At 45.6% G+C, this 18,016-nt stretch overlaps 1 protein-coding gene across 4 annotated transcripts in view; it reads right to left on the bottom strand.

The window, feature by feature from the left end:
* Positions 1–18,016, bottom strand: part of LOC141065386 (uncharacterized) — a 109,452-nt gene that overhangs the window by 25,093 nt on the left and 66,343 nt on the right. For 2 of the 4 annotated variants that reach the window (XM_073557852.1, XM_073557851.1), the window contains 2 exons: positions 15,710–15,808; positions 6,773–7,288 (listed from right to left, as the gene is read on the bottom strand). In XM_073557852.1, coding sequence (XP_073413953.1) covers positions 6,773–7,288; positions 15,710–15,808 — 615 coding nt within the window. The remainder of the gene's footprint in view (positions 1–6,772; positions 7,289–15,709; positions 15,809–18,016) is intronic. The other 2 variants (XM_073557853.1, XM_073557854.1) reach the window with 1 other exon arrangement.

Raw genomic sequence — 18,016 nt, 5'->3', positions numbered from 1 at the left:
TGGTCACCACAGCTGGAAACGCCGCGCCATCTGACATGTCCCGGAAATACTCCTGCTCTGGTTGCTATGGAGGAGACACCGCCCCGCCTCCTGCTGCTGGGTGCGACCCGGAAGTGACGCGCCGCGGCCGGAAGCTGCAGCGCCCGGCGTGCAGGGATGTCCTGTGGCGGTGACATCTCCCCGGGACCTGCCTGCTGGAGCGGAGGTATCCACAGAGGCGGCCCAGGCTCAGGAACATCTGGGGCGTCGCCTGGGGTCGAGAGCCCCCGACAGGAGGAAGCGACCCCACTCCCCAAGAGCAGCGCTGCACTGGGGTATGCTGAGGGACCTTCTGGGCGGGTGTCAGCTGCAGAAGTCTTGAGGTGGGAAGGGAAAGGTTGGGCCCCCCGATCCTCACCTCCAGCCCGGAATGGTCGGATCCTGTACTCTCGCCGTTACTATCCGCAGTGGGACAGGAAAAACACTGAAGGGCGGTAAGGGGATGGTCCTTTTAAACTCTCGTGGTTTCCTGTCCCACTGTGGATAAGAAGGACGTCCTCCGGTGGTGACCTGGAAATATAATTATTTTAGGAAAAAATGTGTAGCGTAAGTAATGCTCAAAACATTAGGGATATTGTTAATAACTCTTTAGACTCCAGGGATATTGTATTCCCATTAGCGAAGAGCGAACGTGCTGGGATAAGGCGATATCCGAGCATGCTCGTGTGCTAACCGAGAGTCTTCTGCGTGCTCAAAAAATATTAGAATCACAAGCACCAGGCACATTACAGTACCAAGCCATAATAAACCATAAAATAATGGGCAAAAATATGCCAAAAAGGAGCCACTCCTAGATGAAATGACAGAAGGAGAAAAAAAAATGGAGTTTAAGGCTAAAAAGTCCTTTATTGATACAAAATATATATACAAAAAGTCACAATCACATATATCAAAATAGGACAGACAGGTAACGGGGGAAAGAGATGGTAAGCCAGGGAAAGGATTCATATCCTCTATGAGTGGATAGGGAGGAAGACCACCAAATATTATTTTAATATGGTAAAAAAACATGTTTTACCATAAAGTTTTTAACTCCCTCACATCAAGAAACATCAAAAAATATTTAACTACGGCATAAAAAGAATTGTCAAACCTTACCCATTCCACTGGACAATCCACCCCAAAAACAGGCAAAAATCCCCAACGCGCGTTTCGCTTCTTTACTCCATGGCTTTCTAAAGGGGAAGCGAAAATGGGGTTTTTCGTCTGTTTTTGGGGAATTGTCCAGTGGAATGGGTAAGGTTTGGCGATTCTTTTTATGCCTTAAATATTTTTTGATATTTCTGGATGTGAAGGAGTTACAAACTTTATGGTAACACATTTTTTTTTACCATATTAAAATAATATTTGGTGGACTTCCTCTCTATCCACCCATGGCATTTGAATCCTTTCACTGGCTTGCCATCTTTCACCCTCTATCCCCCGTTACCTGTCTGTTCCCCCTTGTTACCTTTCTGTTAGGGTATGTCTCCACGGTCAGTAAATGCTGCAGGTTGGACGCTACGTACGTCCGCAGTGGCCAGATGTTACAGCATAGTGGAGGGCATTTCATGAAATCCCATTTCAACTATGCTTGTAGGGATGCCTCCGGTTTCCCTGCGTAACGGGACATGAGGTGTGTCTTTCCAGACCGCAGCATGTCTATTTATAAAGTCATCCATACAATGTGTTGGAAGCGGTGATTCCGCACGGTTCAATGAACACATGCGGAATCAACGGTGTTCAAAAGCCGGCGGCGCTTTGGACGGGGCGGACATGTGCTGCGTACAAAGCGCTGCCGATTCCTCCCCTTGGAAACATCCCCTTAGTCTTATTTTGTTTTATGTGATTGTTTCTATATATTTTGTATCAATAAAGGGATTTTTTTAACCTTAACGCCCTAATGACCGCCAATACGTCTTTTTACTGACCTGAGATGTAAGAGCCTAGCCTCCACATACAGGTGATAATCCAGCAGCTGCCGGCTGTCCACTATAGCTGACAACTTGCTGCATCGGCCACATCAGCGTTGGCACCGTCCATATCTGTTTAACCCCGTAGATGCTGCTATCAATAGTGACTACATCATATAAATGGTTAACAGAGTGTGGGGGGCTTCCTATTCATCCCCATTGGCACCCTGAGATCATGATTGTGTGGTCCTGATGGTTGTTAGAGCAATTCAGGGCCAACTAGCGGCCTTAGAGTCTGCCGGCTATAGTAACATGTTCAGAAGTTAGCGACTTAGGTGGTAAAAATACAATTTTTCATTCCTGTCATGTCACTTTGCATTAATTCCTGAAAATCACCTGAAGGGTTAACACACTTGCTCACAGCAGTTTTTAATATGTCAGGGGGTGCTGTTTTTACAATGGTATCACTTTTGGGGGTTTCCCAATATATAGGACCCCTAAAAGCCACTTCAAAACTTGATAGCGCCCTAAATAAAAATAATTTTGTAAATTTCCTTGAAAAAAAATGAAAAATTGCTGCTCCAGCTTTAAACCTCCTAAAACCCTAACAAAATAAAATAACATTTTACAAATGGCGCGGATGTAAAGCCGACATGTGGGAAATGTTATTTATTAAAGGGAACCTGTCGCCTGTTTTGGCCGCTATAAGATGCGGCCGCTGCCTTTCAGGGCTGATATGCAGCTTTCTATGATGCTGTAGATAAGCCCCGATCTGACCTGCAAGCTAAGAAAAATAAGATTTATTATACTCACCCGGGGGCGGTCCGGTCCGAGGGGTGTCGCAGGCCCGGGTCCGGCGCCTCCCATCTTCTTGCGTTGCCGCCCTCCTGCTTGCTTCCTCACTCCGGACATTGCGCTCCTGCGCAGGCGCACTTATCTGTCATGTTGAGGGCAGAGCAGAGTACTGCAGTGCGCAGGCGCCGGACCTCTCCGAACTTTACCGGCAGTACTTTGCTCTTATTTTTCTCAAATTTCTGATAATTTTTTTTGTAAATAAACACAAAAACATATCGACCTAAATTTACCATTATTATAAATTATAATGTGCCGCGAAAAAACAATCTCAGAATCACTGGGATTTTGTTGAAGCGCTCTAGAGTTATTAACACATAAAGGGACACTGGTCAGATTTTAAAAATTTGACCCGGTCAATAAGGGGTTATAAAACGCCATCTGCATGTCTTGCAGCTGTCATGTGGGGACTGCCTGACAAACAAGCAATCCCTACACGTGCTGCGACAGTCTAACAGCCGTGAGACATGCAGCTGCGGGGACTCAAATATAGTTCTCGAGCATGCTGAAGACACTCGGACAGCACCCGAGCATGCGTTCACTCATCACTAGTCATCATTCCAGAAACCATGGGTAGTATTACTTACCTTCCAGAAACAGATATTGTATTATCATATTACAGAAAGGGGCGGTAATACTGTCAGGATATAAGGGATATCAATATTAACCCTGTAGACAACAAGGGGTACTATTATTATCCTGCCCAAAATATGCTACTACCCCTAGAAACCATGAGTAGTCTGTATAACCGGCAGTAAAATGGAAAGGGAACAAGAATGCAATGGTTTGGAAATCTCTTATCTCCAGATTTTAGAACAGATCAGGAGATGAACGTCGGACATTTTTCCATTCCAATTTTAAGTTTCTGAAATTATTCCACAACGTTTAGATGCGGCTGTTCCCAGATCGGTGACCTCTGACCATCTTTGCTTCTGAGAGACTCTGCCTTTCTCACATGCTCTATTCAAGCAGTTATGTGACTTGGATGAACACTGACCCTCCAGCTGTTTATCGCTTACTTTTCCAGCCTCTTGATAACTCTGTCTGATCTTTGTGACATGTGTCGCTGCCATCAATGTCAAAATTGTAGTGAAACCTCCACCAGGAGGAGCTGGTGAGGGAAGAGAGGTTACACACTAAGAGTAGCAACACTGATCTACCGCACAGGTGTCACAGGTAACAAGAGAATGGTCACTGTCCTATTAAGGGAATAGAAGAATCCAGGATATCTATAAACAGAAAGATAGTGAGGAAACACTTAGCTAACCTAAATGAATTCAAGTCTCCAGGTCCAGATGAATTACACCCCAGAGTACTGAAGGAGATAGCAGAAGAAATTTTTGAACCCCTCTCCATAATCTTTGAAAATTCTTGGAGAACAGGAGAAGTGCCAGAAGACTGGAGAAGAGCAAATGTTGTTCCTATCTTCAAAAAGGGGAAGAATGTGGATCCAGGCAACTATAGGCCGGTGAGTCTGACTTCTATACCAGGAAAGATCTTTGAACAAATTATTAAACAACATGTATGTCAATACCTGGATAAGAATGAAGTGATTAAACAGAGTCAGCATGGGTTTGTAACTAATAAGTCATGTCAGACTAACTTAATTTCCTTCTATGATGGTATCACTGATTGGGTGGATCAAGGAAATGCTGTAGATATAGTATATCTTGACTTCAGCAAAGCATTTGACAAAGTCTCTCATACAATCCTTATTGAAAAAATGACTAAGTATGGAATGGACAAGGCAACTGTTAGGTGGATTCAAAACTGGCTTAGTGATCGGACCCAAAGAGTGGTCGTAAATGGCTGCACATCCAGTTGGAAGAATGTCTCAAGTGGGGTACCACAGGGCTCTGTCCTGGGCCCTGTATTGTTCAACATCTTTATCAACGATTTAGATGAAGGAATTGAGGGTAAACTGATTAAATTTGCTGATGACACAAAGCTAGGAGGGATAGCTAATACTAGAGAAGAGAGAGAGGATTCAAAAAGATTTAAATAAACTGGAGAAGTGGGCAGCAACTAACAGAATGGTTTTTAACAGGGATAAATGCAAAGTACTACATCTGGGCAATAAAAATGAAAAAAGCATATACAGAATGGGAGGAATAGGGCTAAGCAACAGCACATGTGAAAAAGACTTGGGTATACTAATAGATCACAGACTGAATATGAGTCAACAGTGTGCTGCAGCAGCAAAAAAGGCAAATGCAATTCTAGGATGTATTAACAGAAGCATACAGTCTAGATCACGTGAAGTCATTATTTCCCTCTACTCCTCTTTGGTCAGACCTCATCTGGAATATTGTGTCCAGTTTTGGGCACCACATTTTAAAAAAGACATCAACAAACTGGAGCAAGTTCAGAAAAGAGCGACCAGAATGGTGACCGGTCTGCAAACCCTGTCTTATGAGGAAAGGTTGCAGGATTTGGGAATGTTTAGTTTGCAAAAGAGAAGACTGAGAGGAGACTTAACAGCTGTCTACAAATATCTAAAGGGCTGTCACATTGTAGAAGGATCATCTTTATTCTCATTTGCACAAGGAAAGACTAGAAGCAATGGGATGAAACTGAATGGGAGGAGACACAGATTAGATATTAGAAAAAACTTTTTGACAGTTAGAGTGATCAATGAGTGGAACAGGCTGCCACGAGAAGTGGTGAGTTCTCCTTCAATGGAAGTCTTCAAACAGAGGCTGGACAGACATCTGACTGGGATGATTTAGCGAATCCTGCTTTGAGCAGGGGGTTGGACCAGATGGCCCAGGAGGTCCCTTCCAACGCTACGATTCTGATTCTATGAACCGAGTTAGAAACTATCAGGATCAGACGTACCAGAAGTAGCAGCAATATACGTAGTCAAAATTCTAAGCCAAGGGTCAAAAAGCCAAACAAGAGAGCGGGGTCCAAAAACGTGAGGCGGAAGCCGTGGTCGGGGTACAAGCCGGGGAATCAAAAGCCAGACAGAGAACGTAGCAGCAGAGAAGAATACCAAGAGACAGGGTCAGAGATCAGTCCAGGTCATACACGTGGATACAAGTCAAAGGCAGAAGGATCAAAAAGGTACAGGGGTCAGAGGCTCTGAACTGGAAGCTTGAGCTATCACTAACACTGGTCCGGACTGAAATAGCCCAGCTAGCTCCAGAACGAGGCCGAGGAGATTAACCCCCGCATGACCAGTCCAGAGTGAAGACAGCAAAAAATAAACTCCAGACTGGACCATGACAAAAATGACTTCATAGAAAAATGTCCAACGTTCAACTTCTGATCTGCGATCTCTTTTGTGTTTGATAAAATATGGAGATAAGAGATTTCCAGATCGTCGCATTCTTGATTTCTTTACATTTTATACAGCGGACCAATTTTTTTTTAGAATTGGGGTTGTATCATGGTGGAAGACCTGGCTAGTATTAAGGAAAGATGTATATCTTTGTACCGTGTTAGCCAGTAGATAGAAGAATATTTAGAATTGAGAGTCCTCAGTGGTTGATACCTTTTAATGGCTAACTGAAAAGATGGTGACACATTGCAAGCTTTCGAGACTGGCTAGTATTATTAACTCTCTAGACACCATTGATATTAATATTTAAGGAGACTACATGGGTAGTAATGTTAACCCTCAACATGCTATGGATATGGTTTTGATTCAAGGAGACTACATGCGTAGTATTGTTAACCCTCCGCACACCAGTGATATTTGATTACTAGAAAATATAGTTAGTATATTGACCCTTTAGACACCATGGATAACACGAATAACCCAGAGCAGGGATATTTTTATTACCTCCTGAACACCAGGAGTGTTAAATTATTGTTAATAGCTCTGATATGTGGGCCCTGGGTAACCTGAAGCTTTCCATAACCCTACATCTCACATTTGCTCATTGGTCCCTTGCGTTTCACATGGTGTCTACTATAACAATTTAACAGAATTCTCAGAAACAAAACAACAACCTCTTCATAATACACAAAATAAGATTATTTACCGGCTTCCACCTCCTCGGGGAGGTCTTCCTTGTCTCGGTTCCAGTCAACCTCTTTGCTGTATTCTGGCTTGAAGAAATCTCTCAGCCTCTGCTCATACTGTGTCAACCTCAGGTGTGGTGGAGGTCGGCGCCCCGTCTCGGCAACATGAGCCAAGGCTTCGCTCAGCTTCTCGTTCATTTTCCGCTGAGCATCCTTCCATCTCTTCTTGACTTTATCGCTTGTGCGTGAAGCCACCCCTACCGCGCTCACTTCGTTGGTTATGGCCTGCCACATGGCATTCTTAGCCATACTGGAGGTAATATCAGCTTCATTGCCAAAAAGCTTGGAGTAATTTTCTATCACCAGGTCCACAAGGACGTCAAGTTCCTTCTCAGTGAACTTTACAATTCGCAGACGCGGAACTCCGGAAGAGGGGGATGAAGCAGACTGAGATCTGACGGAGTTTGCGATATGACTCACAGGGAATTGTGCGGGCGACGCAGTATCAGAGATATGCAAGATCGGCTCATCTGTATCTGTCATTTTAGCACAGAACAAAGTAAAGTTTAGAGATGGTGGGCACAGAGGACAATCACATTCGAGAGTACTACTGGTGAATCTGTACTGGTGGGTGGGTGTAAGGGGCCACAAAATATAATAACATCTCAAAACGCAGAAACTCTCCAACCTCAATCTCTTCATTCAAAAACCTCACAATGACAACCAGCAAGTCGACACATCCCTTGAAGGAACACAGCAAACACAATCCACCATCTTATTTCTAATGTCCTTACATGGTCAACTTCTAAAGCCAATGTATGGTGTAAAGATAGGAGCTCAGACCAGATAAAAGTTAAGATGCCACGAGAACTAGCTGAGGTGCTGTCGTCTGAGACCAATTAGATCTGTTTCAATTCTCCAGGTTGAAATGTAAGCTATGATCTCAACAGTACAATGGCCAACACCAATGTTGGACTACAGGGAGGAGAAAGCTCAAGGAAGGAGAGGACAACCATGCAAGAAGGTGAGCAAGGAACTCTTGCACCTGGGGCCTACAGTGTAGGAAATCATTATTTGATCCCTTGCTGATTTTGTAAGTTTGCCCCCAGTCAAAGACATGAACAGTCTATAATTTTAAGGGTAGGTTAATTTTAACATTGGAGATAAAATATCAAAAATAAAATCCACAAAATCACATTGTGTAAACTATACAAATTTAATTGCATTTTGCAGTGAGAAATAAGTATTTGATCCCCTACCAACCATTAAGAGTTCTGTCTCCTACAGATCAGTTAGACGCTCCTAATCATCTCATTACCTGCATTAAAGACAGATGTCTTACATAGTCACCTTTATAAAAAAGACTCCTGTCCACAGACTCAATTAATCGGTCAAGACTCTAAGCTCTACAACATGGGTAAGACCAAAGAGCTTTCTAAGGATGTCAGGGACAAGATTATAGACCTGCACAAAGCTGGAATGGGCTACAAAACCATAAGTAAGACACTGGGCAAGAAGGAGACAACTGTTGGTGCAATAGTAAAAAAAAAAAAAAAAAAAAGGAAGAAATACAAAATGACTGTCAATCGGCATTGATCTGGGGCACCATGCAAAATCTCACCTCGTGGGGTATCCCTGATCATGAGGAAGGTGAGCAATCATCCTAAAACTACATGGAGAGAACGTGTTAATGATCTCAAGATCTCAAGGCAGCTGGGACCACAGTCACCAAGAAAACCATTGGTAACACATTATGCCATAAAGGTTTACAATCCTGCAGTGCCCCAAGGTCCCCCTGCTCAAGAAGGCCCATGTGCAGGCCCGTCTGAAGGTTGCCAATGAACACCTGGATGATTCTGTGAGTGATTGGGAGAAGATGCTGTGGTCAGATGAGTCAAAAATTTTGCTCTTTGGCATTAACTCAACTCGCCGTGTTTGGAGGAAGAGAAATTCTGCCTATGACCCAAAGAACACCATCCTCACTGTCAAGCATGGAGGTGGAAACATTATGTTTTGGGGGTGTTTCCCTGCTAAGGGAAAAAGGACTACTTCACCGCATGAATGGGAGAATGAATGGAACCATGTACCGTAAAATCTTGAGTGACAACCTCCTTCTGTCCGCCAGGACATTAAAAATGGGTCGTGGCTGGGTCTTCCAGCAAAACAATGACCAAAAACATACAGCCAAGGCAACAAAGGAGTGGCTCAAAAAGAAGCATGTTAAGGTCATGGAGTGGTCTGGCCAGTCTCCAGACCTTAATCCCATAGAAAACTTATGGAGGGAGCTGAAGCTTCGATTTGCCAAGTGACAGCCTCAAAATCTTCATGATTTAGAGATGATCTGCAAAGATGAGTGGAGCAAAATTCCTCCTGACATGTGCGCAAACCTCATCATCAACTACAACACACGTCTGACTGCTGGGCTTGCCAACAAGGGTTTTACCACCAAGTATTAAGTCTTGTTTGCCAGAGGGATCAAATACTTATTTCTCACTGCAAAACGCAAATACATTTATATAATTTATACAATGTGATTTTCTGGATTTTATTTTTGATATTCTATCTCTCAATGTTAAAATTAACCTTCCCTTAAAATTATAGACTGTTCATGTCTCTGTCAGTGGGCAAACTTACAAAATCAGCAAGGGATCAAACACTTATTTCCCCCACTGTATATTAAGTAAACTCACCAAGAAATAATGACCCTTGTGTGGTGTTCATTTGAGCGGATTGATCCCTCCAGAGTTGCGTCTGTCCCCATGGTTAAGGGCAACATTAGCTTTAATGCATGTAAGTGTAGCGACTGTAGGAGCGCTCACATACTGGTCACCTCCATGATCGCCCCAGCACAGCACAGGCTGGTTGCTGCCGATCTAGATTCTCAGAAACCAGATCTCATTTCCACGCTGTGGATATTTTATGTGTAGAAACTTCTGCGGTGTGTATTTTTATATCTGCAGAATAACAATTATCTCTGAGGATTTTCACTGCGTATTTCACCCAGTTCAGAAGTGAAATCTGCAGCAAATTTTCCCCCATGTGCACGCAGCCTCAAAGGGTATGGACTCTTTTGTACTTAAAGGGTTTGTCCAAAATTAACAAGTAATCAACTATCCACAGAACCGGTGACAACGTGCCAATTTCTGTAACTCCCCCGGGCCATCCCGGAACCAAGCAGTGTGGAGAGTGTTGGTTTGCTATTTCGTAACCTTTAGCTGGCCCTGTATGACTCAGCTGTACTTGGGTTATCTCCAACAGTCCCATAACCAATCAACAGAGCAGTGGCACGCATGCACAACTATCATTATTCCAACAGGGCACTTCACTGCACTGCTCGCTCTCTCCTTTACAGTCATCATATCATCTTACCACTGCATCTTCATGTTAGCCCAGGACTTCCGCTCACAACCAGGCCCTAGACGCGCTGCACTTCCCTGGCTTTGTTACAGCCGAAAGTCCAAGCCTAGAGTGAACACTGTAAGGTTGGAGAGCACTTTCTGATGTCATCACGACCTTACAACACACATGTGCAGATATGTCCCAGCCTACAGTGCGCATCGTAAGGTTGGAGAGCAATTCGTGACGTTATCACGACCTTACAACACACATGTGCAGGCACGTCCCGGCCTACAGTGCGTATCGTAAGGTTGGAGAGCAATTTGTGACATCATCGCGACCTTACAACAACACACATGTGCAGACACGTCCCGGCCTACAGTGCGTATCGTAAGGTTGGAGAGCAATTTGTGATGTCATCGCGACCTTACAGCACACATGTGCAGACACATCCCGGCCTACAGTGCGTATCGTAAGGTAGGTGAGCAATTCATGACGTGATCGCGACCTTACAGCACACATGTGCAGACACGTCCCGGCCTACAGTGCGTATCGTAAGGTAGGTGAGCAATTTGTGACATCATCGCGACCTTACAGCACACATGTGCAGACACGTCCCGGCCTACAGTGGGTATTGTAAGGTTGGAGAGCAATTTGTGACATCATCATGACCGTACAGCACACATGTGCAGACACGTCCCGGCCTACAGTGCGTATTGTAAGGTAGGTGAGCAATTCATGACGTGATCGCGACCTTACAGCACACATGTGCAGACACGTCCCGGCCTACAGTGCGTATCGTAAGGTAGGTGAGCAATTTGTGACATCATCGCGACCTTACAGCACACATGTGCAGACACGTCCCGGCCTACAGTGGGTATTGTAAGGTTGGAGAGCAATTTGTGACATCATCATGACCGTACAGCACACATGTGCAGACACGTCCCGGCCTACAGTGCGTATTGTAAGGTAGGTGAGCAATTCATGACGTGATCGCGACCTTACAGCACACATGTGCAGACACGTCCCGGCCTACAGTGCGTATCGTAAGGTAGGTGAGCAATTTGTGACATCATCGCGACCTTACAGCACACATGTGCAGACACGTCCCGGCCTACAGTGGGTATTGTAAGGTTGGAGAGCAATTTGTGACATCATCATGACCGTACAGCACACATGTGCAGACACGTCCCGGCCTACAGTGCGTATTGTAAGGTTGGAGAGCAATTTGTGACGTGATCGTGACCTTACAGCACACATGTGCAGACACGTCCCGGCCTACAGTGCGTATTGTAAGGTTGGAGAGCAATTTGTGACGTGATCGTGACCTTACAACACACATGTGCAGACACGTCCCGGCCTACAGTGCGTATCGTAAGGTTGGAGAGCAATTTGTGACGTCATCGCGACCTTACAGCACACATGTGCAGACACGTCCCGGCCTACAGTGCGTATTGTAAGGTTGGAGAGCAATTTGTGACATCATCATGACCGTACAGCACACATGTGCAGACACGTCCCGGCCTACAGTGCGTATTGTAAGGTTGGAGAGCAATTTGTGACATCATCATGACCGTACAGCACACATGTGCAGACACATCCCGGCCTACAGTGCGTATCGTAAGGTAGGTGAGCAATTCATGACGTGATCGCGACCTTACAGCACACATGTGCAGACACGTCCCGGCCTACAGTGCGTATCGTAAGGTAGGTGAGCAATTTGTGACATCATCGCGACCTTACAGCACACATGTGCAGACACGTCCCGGCCTATAGTGCGTATCGTAAGGTTGGAGAGCAATTCGTGACGTGATCATGACCTTACAACACACATGTGCAGACACGTCTCGGCCTACAGTGCGTATCGTAAGGTTGGAGAGCAATTCGTGACGTGATCGCGACCTAACAGCACACATGTGCAGACACGTCCCGGCCTACAGTGCGCATCGTAAGGTAGGTGAGCAATTCATGACGTGATCGCGACCTTACAGCACACATGTGCAGACACGTCCATGCCTACAGTGCGTATTGTAAGGTTGGAGAGCAATTTGTGACATCATCACGACCTTACAGCACACATGTGCAGACACGTCCCGGCCTACAGTGCGTATTGTAAGGTTGGAGAGCAATTTGTGACATCATCGTGACCTTACAACACACATGTGCAGACACGTCTCGGCCTACAGTGCGCATTGTAAGGTTAGAGAGCAATTTGTGACATCATCACGACCTTACAACACACATGTGCAGACACGTCCCGGCCTACAGTGCGCATTGTAAGGTTGGAGGGCAATTTGTGACATCATCGTGACCTTACAGCACACATGTGCAGACACGTCCCGGCCTACAGTGCGCATTGTAAGGTTGGAGAGCAATTTGTGACATCATCGTGACCTTACAGCACACATGTGCAGACACGTCCCGGCCTACAGTGCGCATTGTAAGGTTAGAGAGTAATTTGTGACATCATCACGACCTTACAACACACATGTGCAGACACGTCCCGGCCTACAGTGCGCATTGTAAGGTTGGAGAGCAATTTGTGACATCATCACGACCTTACAACACACATGTGCAGACACGTCCCGGCCTACAGTGCGCATTGTAAGGTTGGAGAGCAATTTGTGACGTCATCGCGACCTTACAGCACACATGTGCAGACACGTCCCGGCCTATAGTGCGTATCGTAAGGTTGGAGAGCAATTCGTGACGTGATCATGACCTTACAACACACATGTGCAGACACGTCTCGGCCTACAGTGCGTATCGTAAGGTTGGAGAGCAATTCGTGACGTGATCGCGACCTAACAGCACACATGTGCAGACACGTCCCGGCCTACAGTGCGCATCGTAAGGTAGGTGAGCAATTCATGACGTGATCGCGACCTTACAGCACACATGTGCAGACACGTCCATGCCTACAGTGCGTATTGTAAGGTTGGAGAGCAATTTGTGACATCATCACGACCTTACAGCACACATGTGCAGACACGTCCCGGCCTACAGTGCGTATTGTAAGGTTGGAGAGCAATTTGTGACATCATCGTGACCTTACAACACACATGTGCAGACACGTCTCGGCCTACAGTGCGCATTGTAAGGTTGGAGAGCAATTTGTGACATCATCGTGACCTTACAACACACATGTGCAGACACGTCCCGGCCTACAGTGCACATTGTAAGGTTGGAGAGCAATTTGTGACATCATCGTGACCTTACAACACACATGTGCAGACACGTCTCGGCCTACAGTGCACATTGTAAGGTTGGAGAGCAATTTGTGACATCATCACGACCTTACAGCACACATGTGCAGACACGTCCCGGCCTACAGTGCGTATTGTAAGGTTGGAGAGCAATTTGTGACATCATCACGACCTTACAACACACATGTGCAGACACGTCCCGGCCTACAGTGCGCATTGTAAGGTTGGAGAGCAATTTGTGACATCATCGTGACCTTACAACACACATGTGCAGACACGTCCCGGCCTACAGTGCGCATTGTAAGGTTGGAGAGCAATTTGTGACATCATCGTGACCTTACAACACACATGTGCAGACACGTCCCGGCCTACAGTGCGCATTGTAAGGTTAGAGAGCAATTTGTGACATCATCACGACCTTACAACACACATGTGCAGACACGTCCCGGCCTACAGTGCGCATTGTAAGGTTAGAGAGCAATTTGTGACATCATCACGACCTTACAACACACATGTGCAGACACGTCCCGGCCTACAGTGCGCATTGTAAGGTTGGAGAGCAATTTGTGACATCATCACGACCTTACAACACACATGTGCAGACACGTCCCGGCCTACAGTGCGCATTGTAAGGTTGGAGAGCAATTTGTGACATCATCGTGACCTTACAACACACATGTGCAGACACGTCTCGGCCTACAGTGCGCATTGTAAGGTTAGAGAGCAATTTGTGACATCATCACGACCTTACAACACACATGTGCAGACACGTCCCGGCCTACAGTGCGCATTGTAAGGTTAGAGAGCAATTTGTGACATCATCGTGACCTTACAACACACATGTGCAGACACGTCCCGGCCTACAGTGCGCATTGTAAGGTTGGAGAGCAATTTGTGACATCATCACGACCTTACAACACACATGTGCAGACACGTCCCGGCCTACAGTGCGTATTGTAAGGTTGGAGAGCAATTTGTGACATCATCGTGACCTTACAACACACATGTGCAGACACGTCCCGGCCTACAGTGCGCATTGTAAGGTTGGAGAGCAATTTGTGACATCATCACGACCTTACAGCACACATGTGCAGACACGTCCCGGCCTACAGTGCGCATTGTAAGGTTGGAGAGCAATTTGTGACATCATCGTGACCGTACAGCACACATGTGCAGACACGTCCCGGCCTACAGTGCGCATTGTAAGGTTGGAGAGCAATTTGTGACATCATCGTGACCTTACAACACATGTGCAGACACGTCCCGGCCTACAGTGCGCATTGTAAGGTTGGAGAGCAATTTGTGACATCATCGTGACCTTACAACACACATGTGCAGACACGTCTCGGCCTACAGTGCGCATTGTAAGGTTGGAGAGCAATTTGTGACATCATCGCGACCTTACAACACACATGTGCAGACACGTCCCGGCCTACAGTGCGCATTGTAAGGTTGGAGAGCAATTTGTGACATCATCGTGACCTTACAACACACATGTGCAGACACGTCTCGGCCTACAGTGCGCATTGTAAGGTTGGAGAGCAATTTGTGACATCATCGTGACCTTACAACACACATGTGCAGACACGTCCCGGCCTACAGTGCGCATTGTAAGGTTGGAGAGCAATTTGTGACATCATCGTGACCTTACAACACACATGTGCAGACACGTCCCGGCCTACAGTGCGCATTGTAAGGTTGGAGAGCAATTTGTGACATCATCGTGACCTTACAACATACATGTGCAGACACGTCCCGGCCTACAGTGCGCATTGTAAGGTTGGAGAGCAATTTGTGACATCATCGTGACCTTACAACACACATGTGCAGACACGTCCCGGCCTACAGTGCGCATTGTAAGGTTAGAGAGCAATCTGTGACGTCATTGCGACCTTACAACACACACGTGACATTGTGGTCATAAATCAGCTGCGAGGAGCTCAGATAGAGACATAAAACATGCCTAACAAACTTTCCGTCAGAATAGGCTCATTGATGGAATCTCAGTAACTCATTCACTGACCAGCAATGTGCAACACAGAAGCTATAGACAGCAAACATTAGAAAATATTTATTGAGCCCGATTGCAAAAAAATATTTTAAGCCCAAAACACAAAAAATAATTGTCACAAAGCTGTCATATCCTTTATGTTGGGACAACAAACCCATTAACTAAAACGGTGTCCATACCCTTTATTAGGACTGAAAGAGCTCCCCACTCTCAGCTGTGAAGAGCTGTGGGGGGCTCTGGCTTGTAGAGAAGACCATTACAATGGTGACGAGAGGTGAACATGACCTGAAGTCACAACAACCAACATTGCCGCAATGGAAATATCATCTGTTCTGTCTGGTCCATGACACGACCAGTAGTCGGGAGGAGGCGCCAATTCAGCTACGTTCTCAATGGTTTCTTACCTCTTGATGGTACTGTGGTATTCAGTGGCACTTGTCCTCCTACTGACACCTTGATGTATTCAGGTTCCTCTTGTTTGATAGTCTTTGTGGTCACCGGGCCTGGATATATAACCAAACAATACATCACCAGGGACCACAAACGTAAATGTGCCTATATCAGGTGCGAGTAATGGAGGTGGGGGGCCGGTACTTCGTTATTGCTGCTCCACAAGGAAGGACGGGAGCATAGTTACTATAAATGACTTCAACGCCACCAATAAAACCTTGGCATTACTTCTTTACTTTTATCAAATGATGTCACCACAAACCAGTGACACCTCCCATGTGTATGGGTGAGGAGTAGGCACTATAGGCAATCCAAATACTACACCAAAGCAAGGGCTCAGACCGGTGACATCCCCACATGTATGGGTGAGGAGTGGGCACTATAGCCAATGCCAGCCTCTGGCAGAAAGGAAGTGTGTCTACGTAGCTATATGAATATATGCTTGTGAGTATGTATGTATGCAATGTGTAACTGTGTATAGGTATATACATACAGTGTTCAGTATAAAAGATCACACTTCAAAAGTGTCAAGTCAGACATTTAGCTTCCTTTCAGTATCAACATTTTTTTATGGGATACCGTACTACAAAATACTCCCATAAATGTTATTTTCTACACATATAAACAGTCATTTTGCTTCCAAAGTCAGTGAACCATAAAGAGCTGTTACTTAAAGAAAACCCCTTCCCATTTCCAGGTGTCAGCTATGGCACCTGGCACCACATGGAAGAGAAATGCCACAAGACCTGAAAAAAAAGGAAATCATTTCTACGCACAAGAAAGGTGAAGGGCACAGGAAGATCAGCAAGGCTTTGCTTAACAGGCAGTTACTGGAGAAAAAGTGAAACACCAATGTAACAAAGATGGAGAAACAACCATCTCACAGATGTACAGACCGACGACAGAAGTTAACATCTAAACAGGAGGAGCATCTTCTGATTAGAAGGGATGAAAAAAAAAACAACCTTCAAATTCACTGCAGCTATATAGACGAAGAAAGCCAAACCGTGGTGACACAATCCGGCGCAAATGCCAGATGCTTGGCTTGCATGGGGTTCGTCCATGAAGGAAACCTCTTTGAAAGCTCATACACAAAAAAAGCTGAGAGATCAAGAGAATATGTTGGTGGCAGCATCCTCATCTGGGAGTTCAGGAGCTGCAGGTGTTGGGGGGGCACATGAGCGGCTAGTGTCGAGGGGGCTAAATGTCATTAATGTGATCATGAAGTCAAAGATGTCCTGCTCTATAGTGACAGAGAAGATGCCATGACTCTGGGCCCTCGGTAGACTGCACTTCTCCAACATGACATCGATCCAAAACTTACATCTAAGGCTGCTGCATTTCTGAAGAACATGTGAAAGTGATTCAGTGGCCAAGTGTCTCCTGAATGACAACTGGACACCTATGGGGGGGGGATTCTGGAAAGTCAAGTTGTCATCGCTCTCCATCCAGCCTCTAAGAGCTCGTTGCGAAGAATGGAGAAAGATAGGTGTAATATGTCACTGACCTGTTTATTCCAGGCTTAGAAGACTCGGTGCTGTCCTTACTCATCGTGGAGATCATACAAAACACTAGGTAGTAGTTTTTGATGTAGGATGTATTCAATTTTGCATCAACTAATTTGAGTAAAACTGAAGATTTTCTAATTAATAAAATCTTACTTTTCACGACGGGTGTACTCATTTATACAGAACTCGTAGGTGTACGTATGCATTGTCGAAACATGTATGTGTATTTATACGTGTGTGTATGCTGTGTAATGTGTAAAGAAAACCAGATGGGCCCGGACCGTGTCCCCCTTTGTGCAGCGTCCCAACTTTTTACAACAGTCTGTAAACGTCCGAGAAGTGAGGACACAATTGCTGACGTTTTGGGAGATTATCGTTGTCTGCATCTTGTCTGATGTCGGACACTCGCTGCTCTTCAGTTCGGGGTCTTTGCCGGATTTTTGGTTTCCTAATGGTGAAAGATCTGGACTGCAGGCAGGCGGTTCATCACTAGAACTCTTCTGCCAAGCTGCTGTGATGGAGACCAGATGCTTTGCTGAAATATACAATGTCTTCCCTGAAATAGACGTTGTCTGGATGAAGCAGATGTTGTTCTAACCCTCTCTATAGAACACTCAGCATTGAGGATGCCTTTCATGTCTGCGCTGCCCCTGCCATAGGCACCAATGCCCCGATGCTGAGATGCATGAATTGTGTGTTGATTATAAGCTGGTTGGTCCCTCTCCTCGATAACAAGCTGGTTGGTCCCTCTCC

This window comes from Dendrobates tinctorius, unplaced genomic scaffold (assembly GCF_039654945.1).
Source record: "Dendrobates tinctorius isolate UK_male_01 unplaced genomic scaffold, ASM3965494v1 ptg000251l, whole genome shotgun sequence".
NCBI classification, from domain to species: Eukaryota; Metazoa; Chordata; class Amphibia; order Anura; family Dendrobatidae; genus Dendrobates; species Dendrobates tinctorius.
This window is presented reverse-complemented; position numbering and strand designations above follow the sequence as displayed.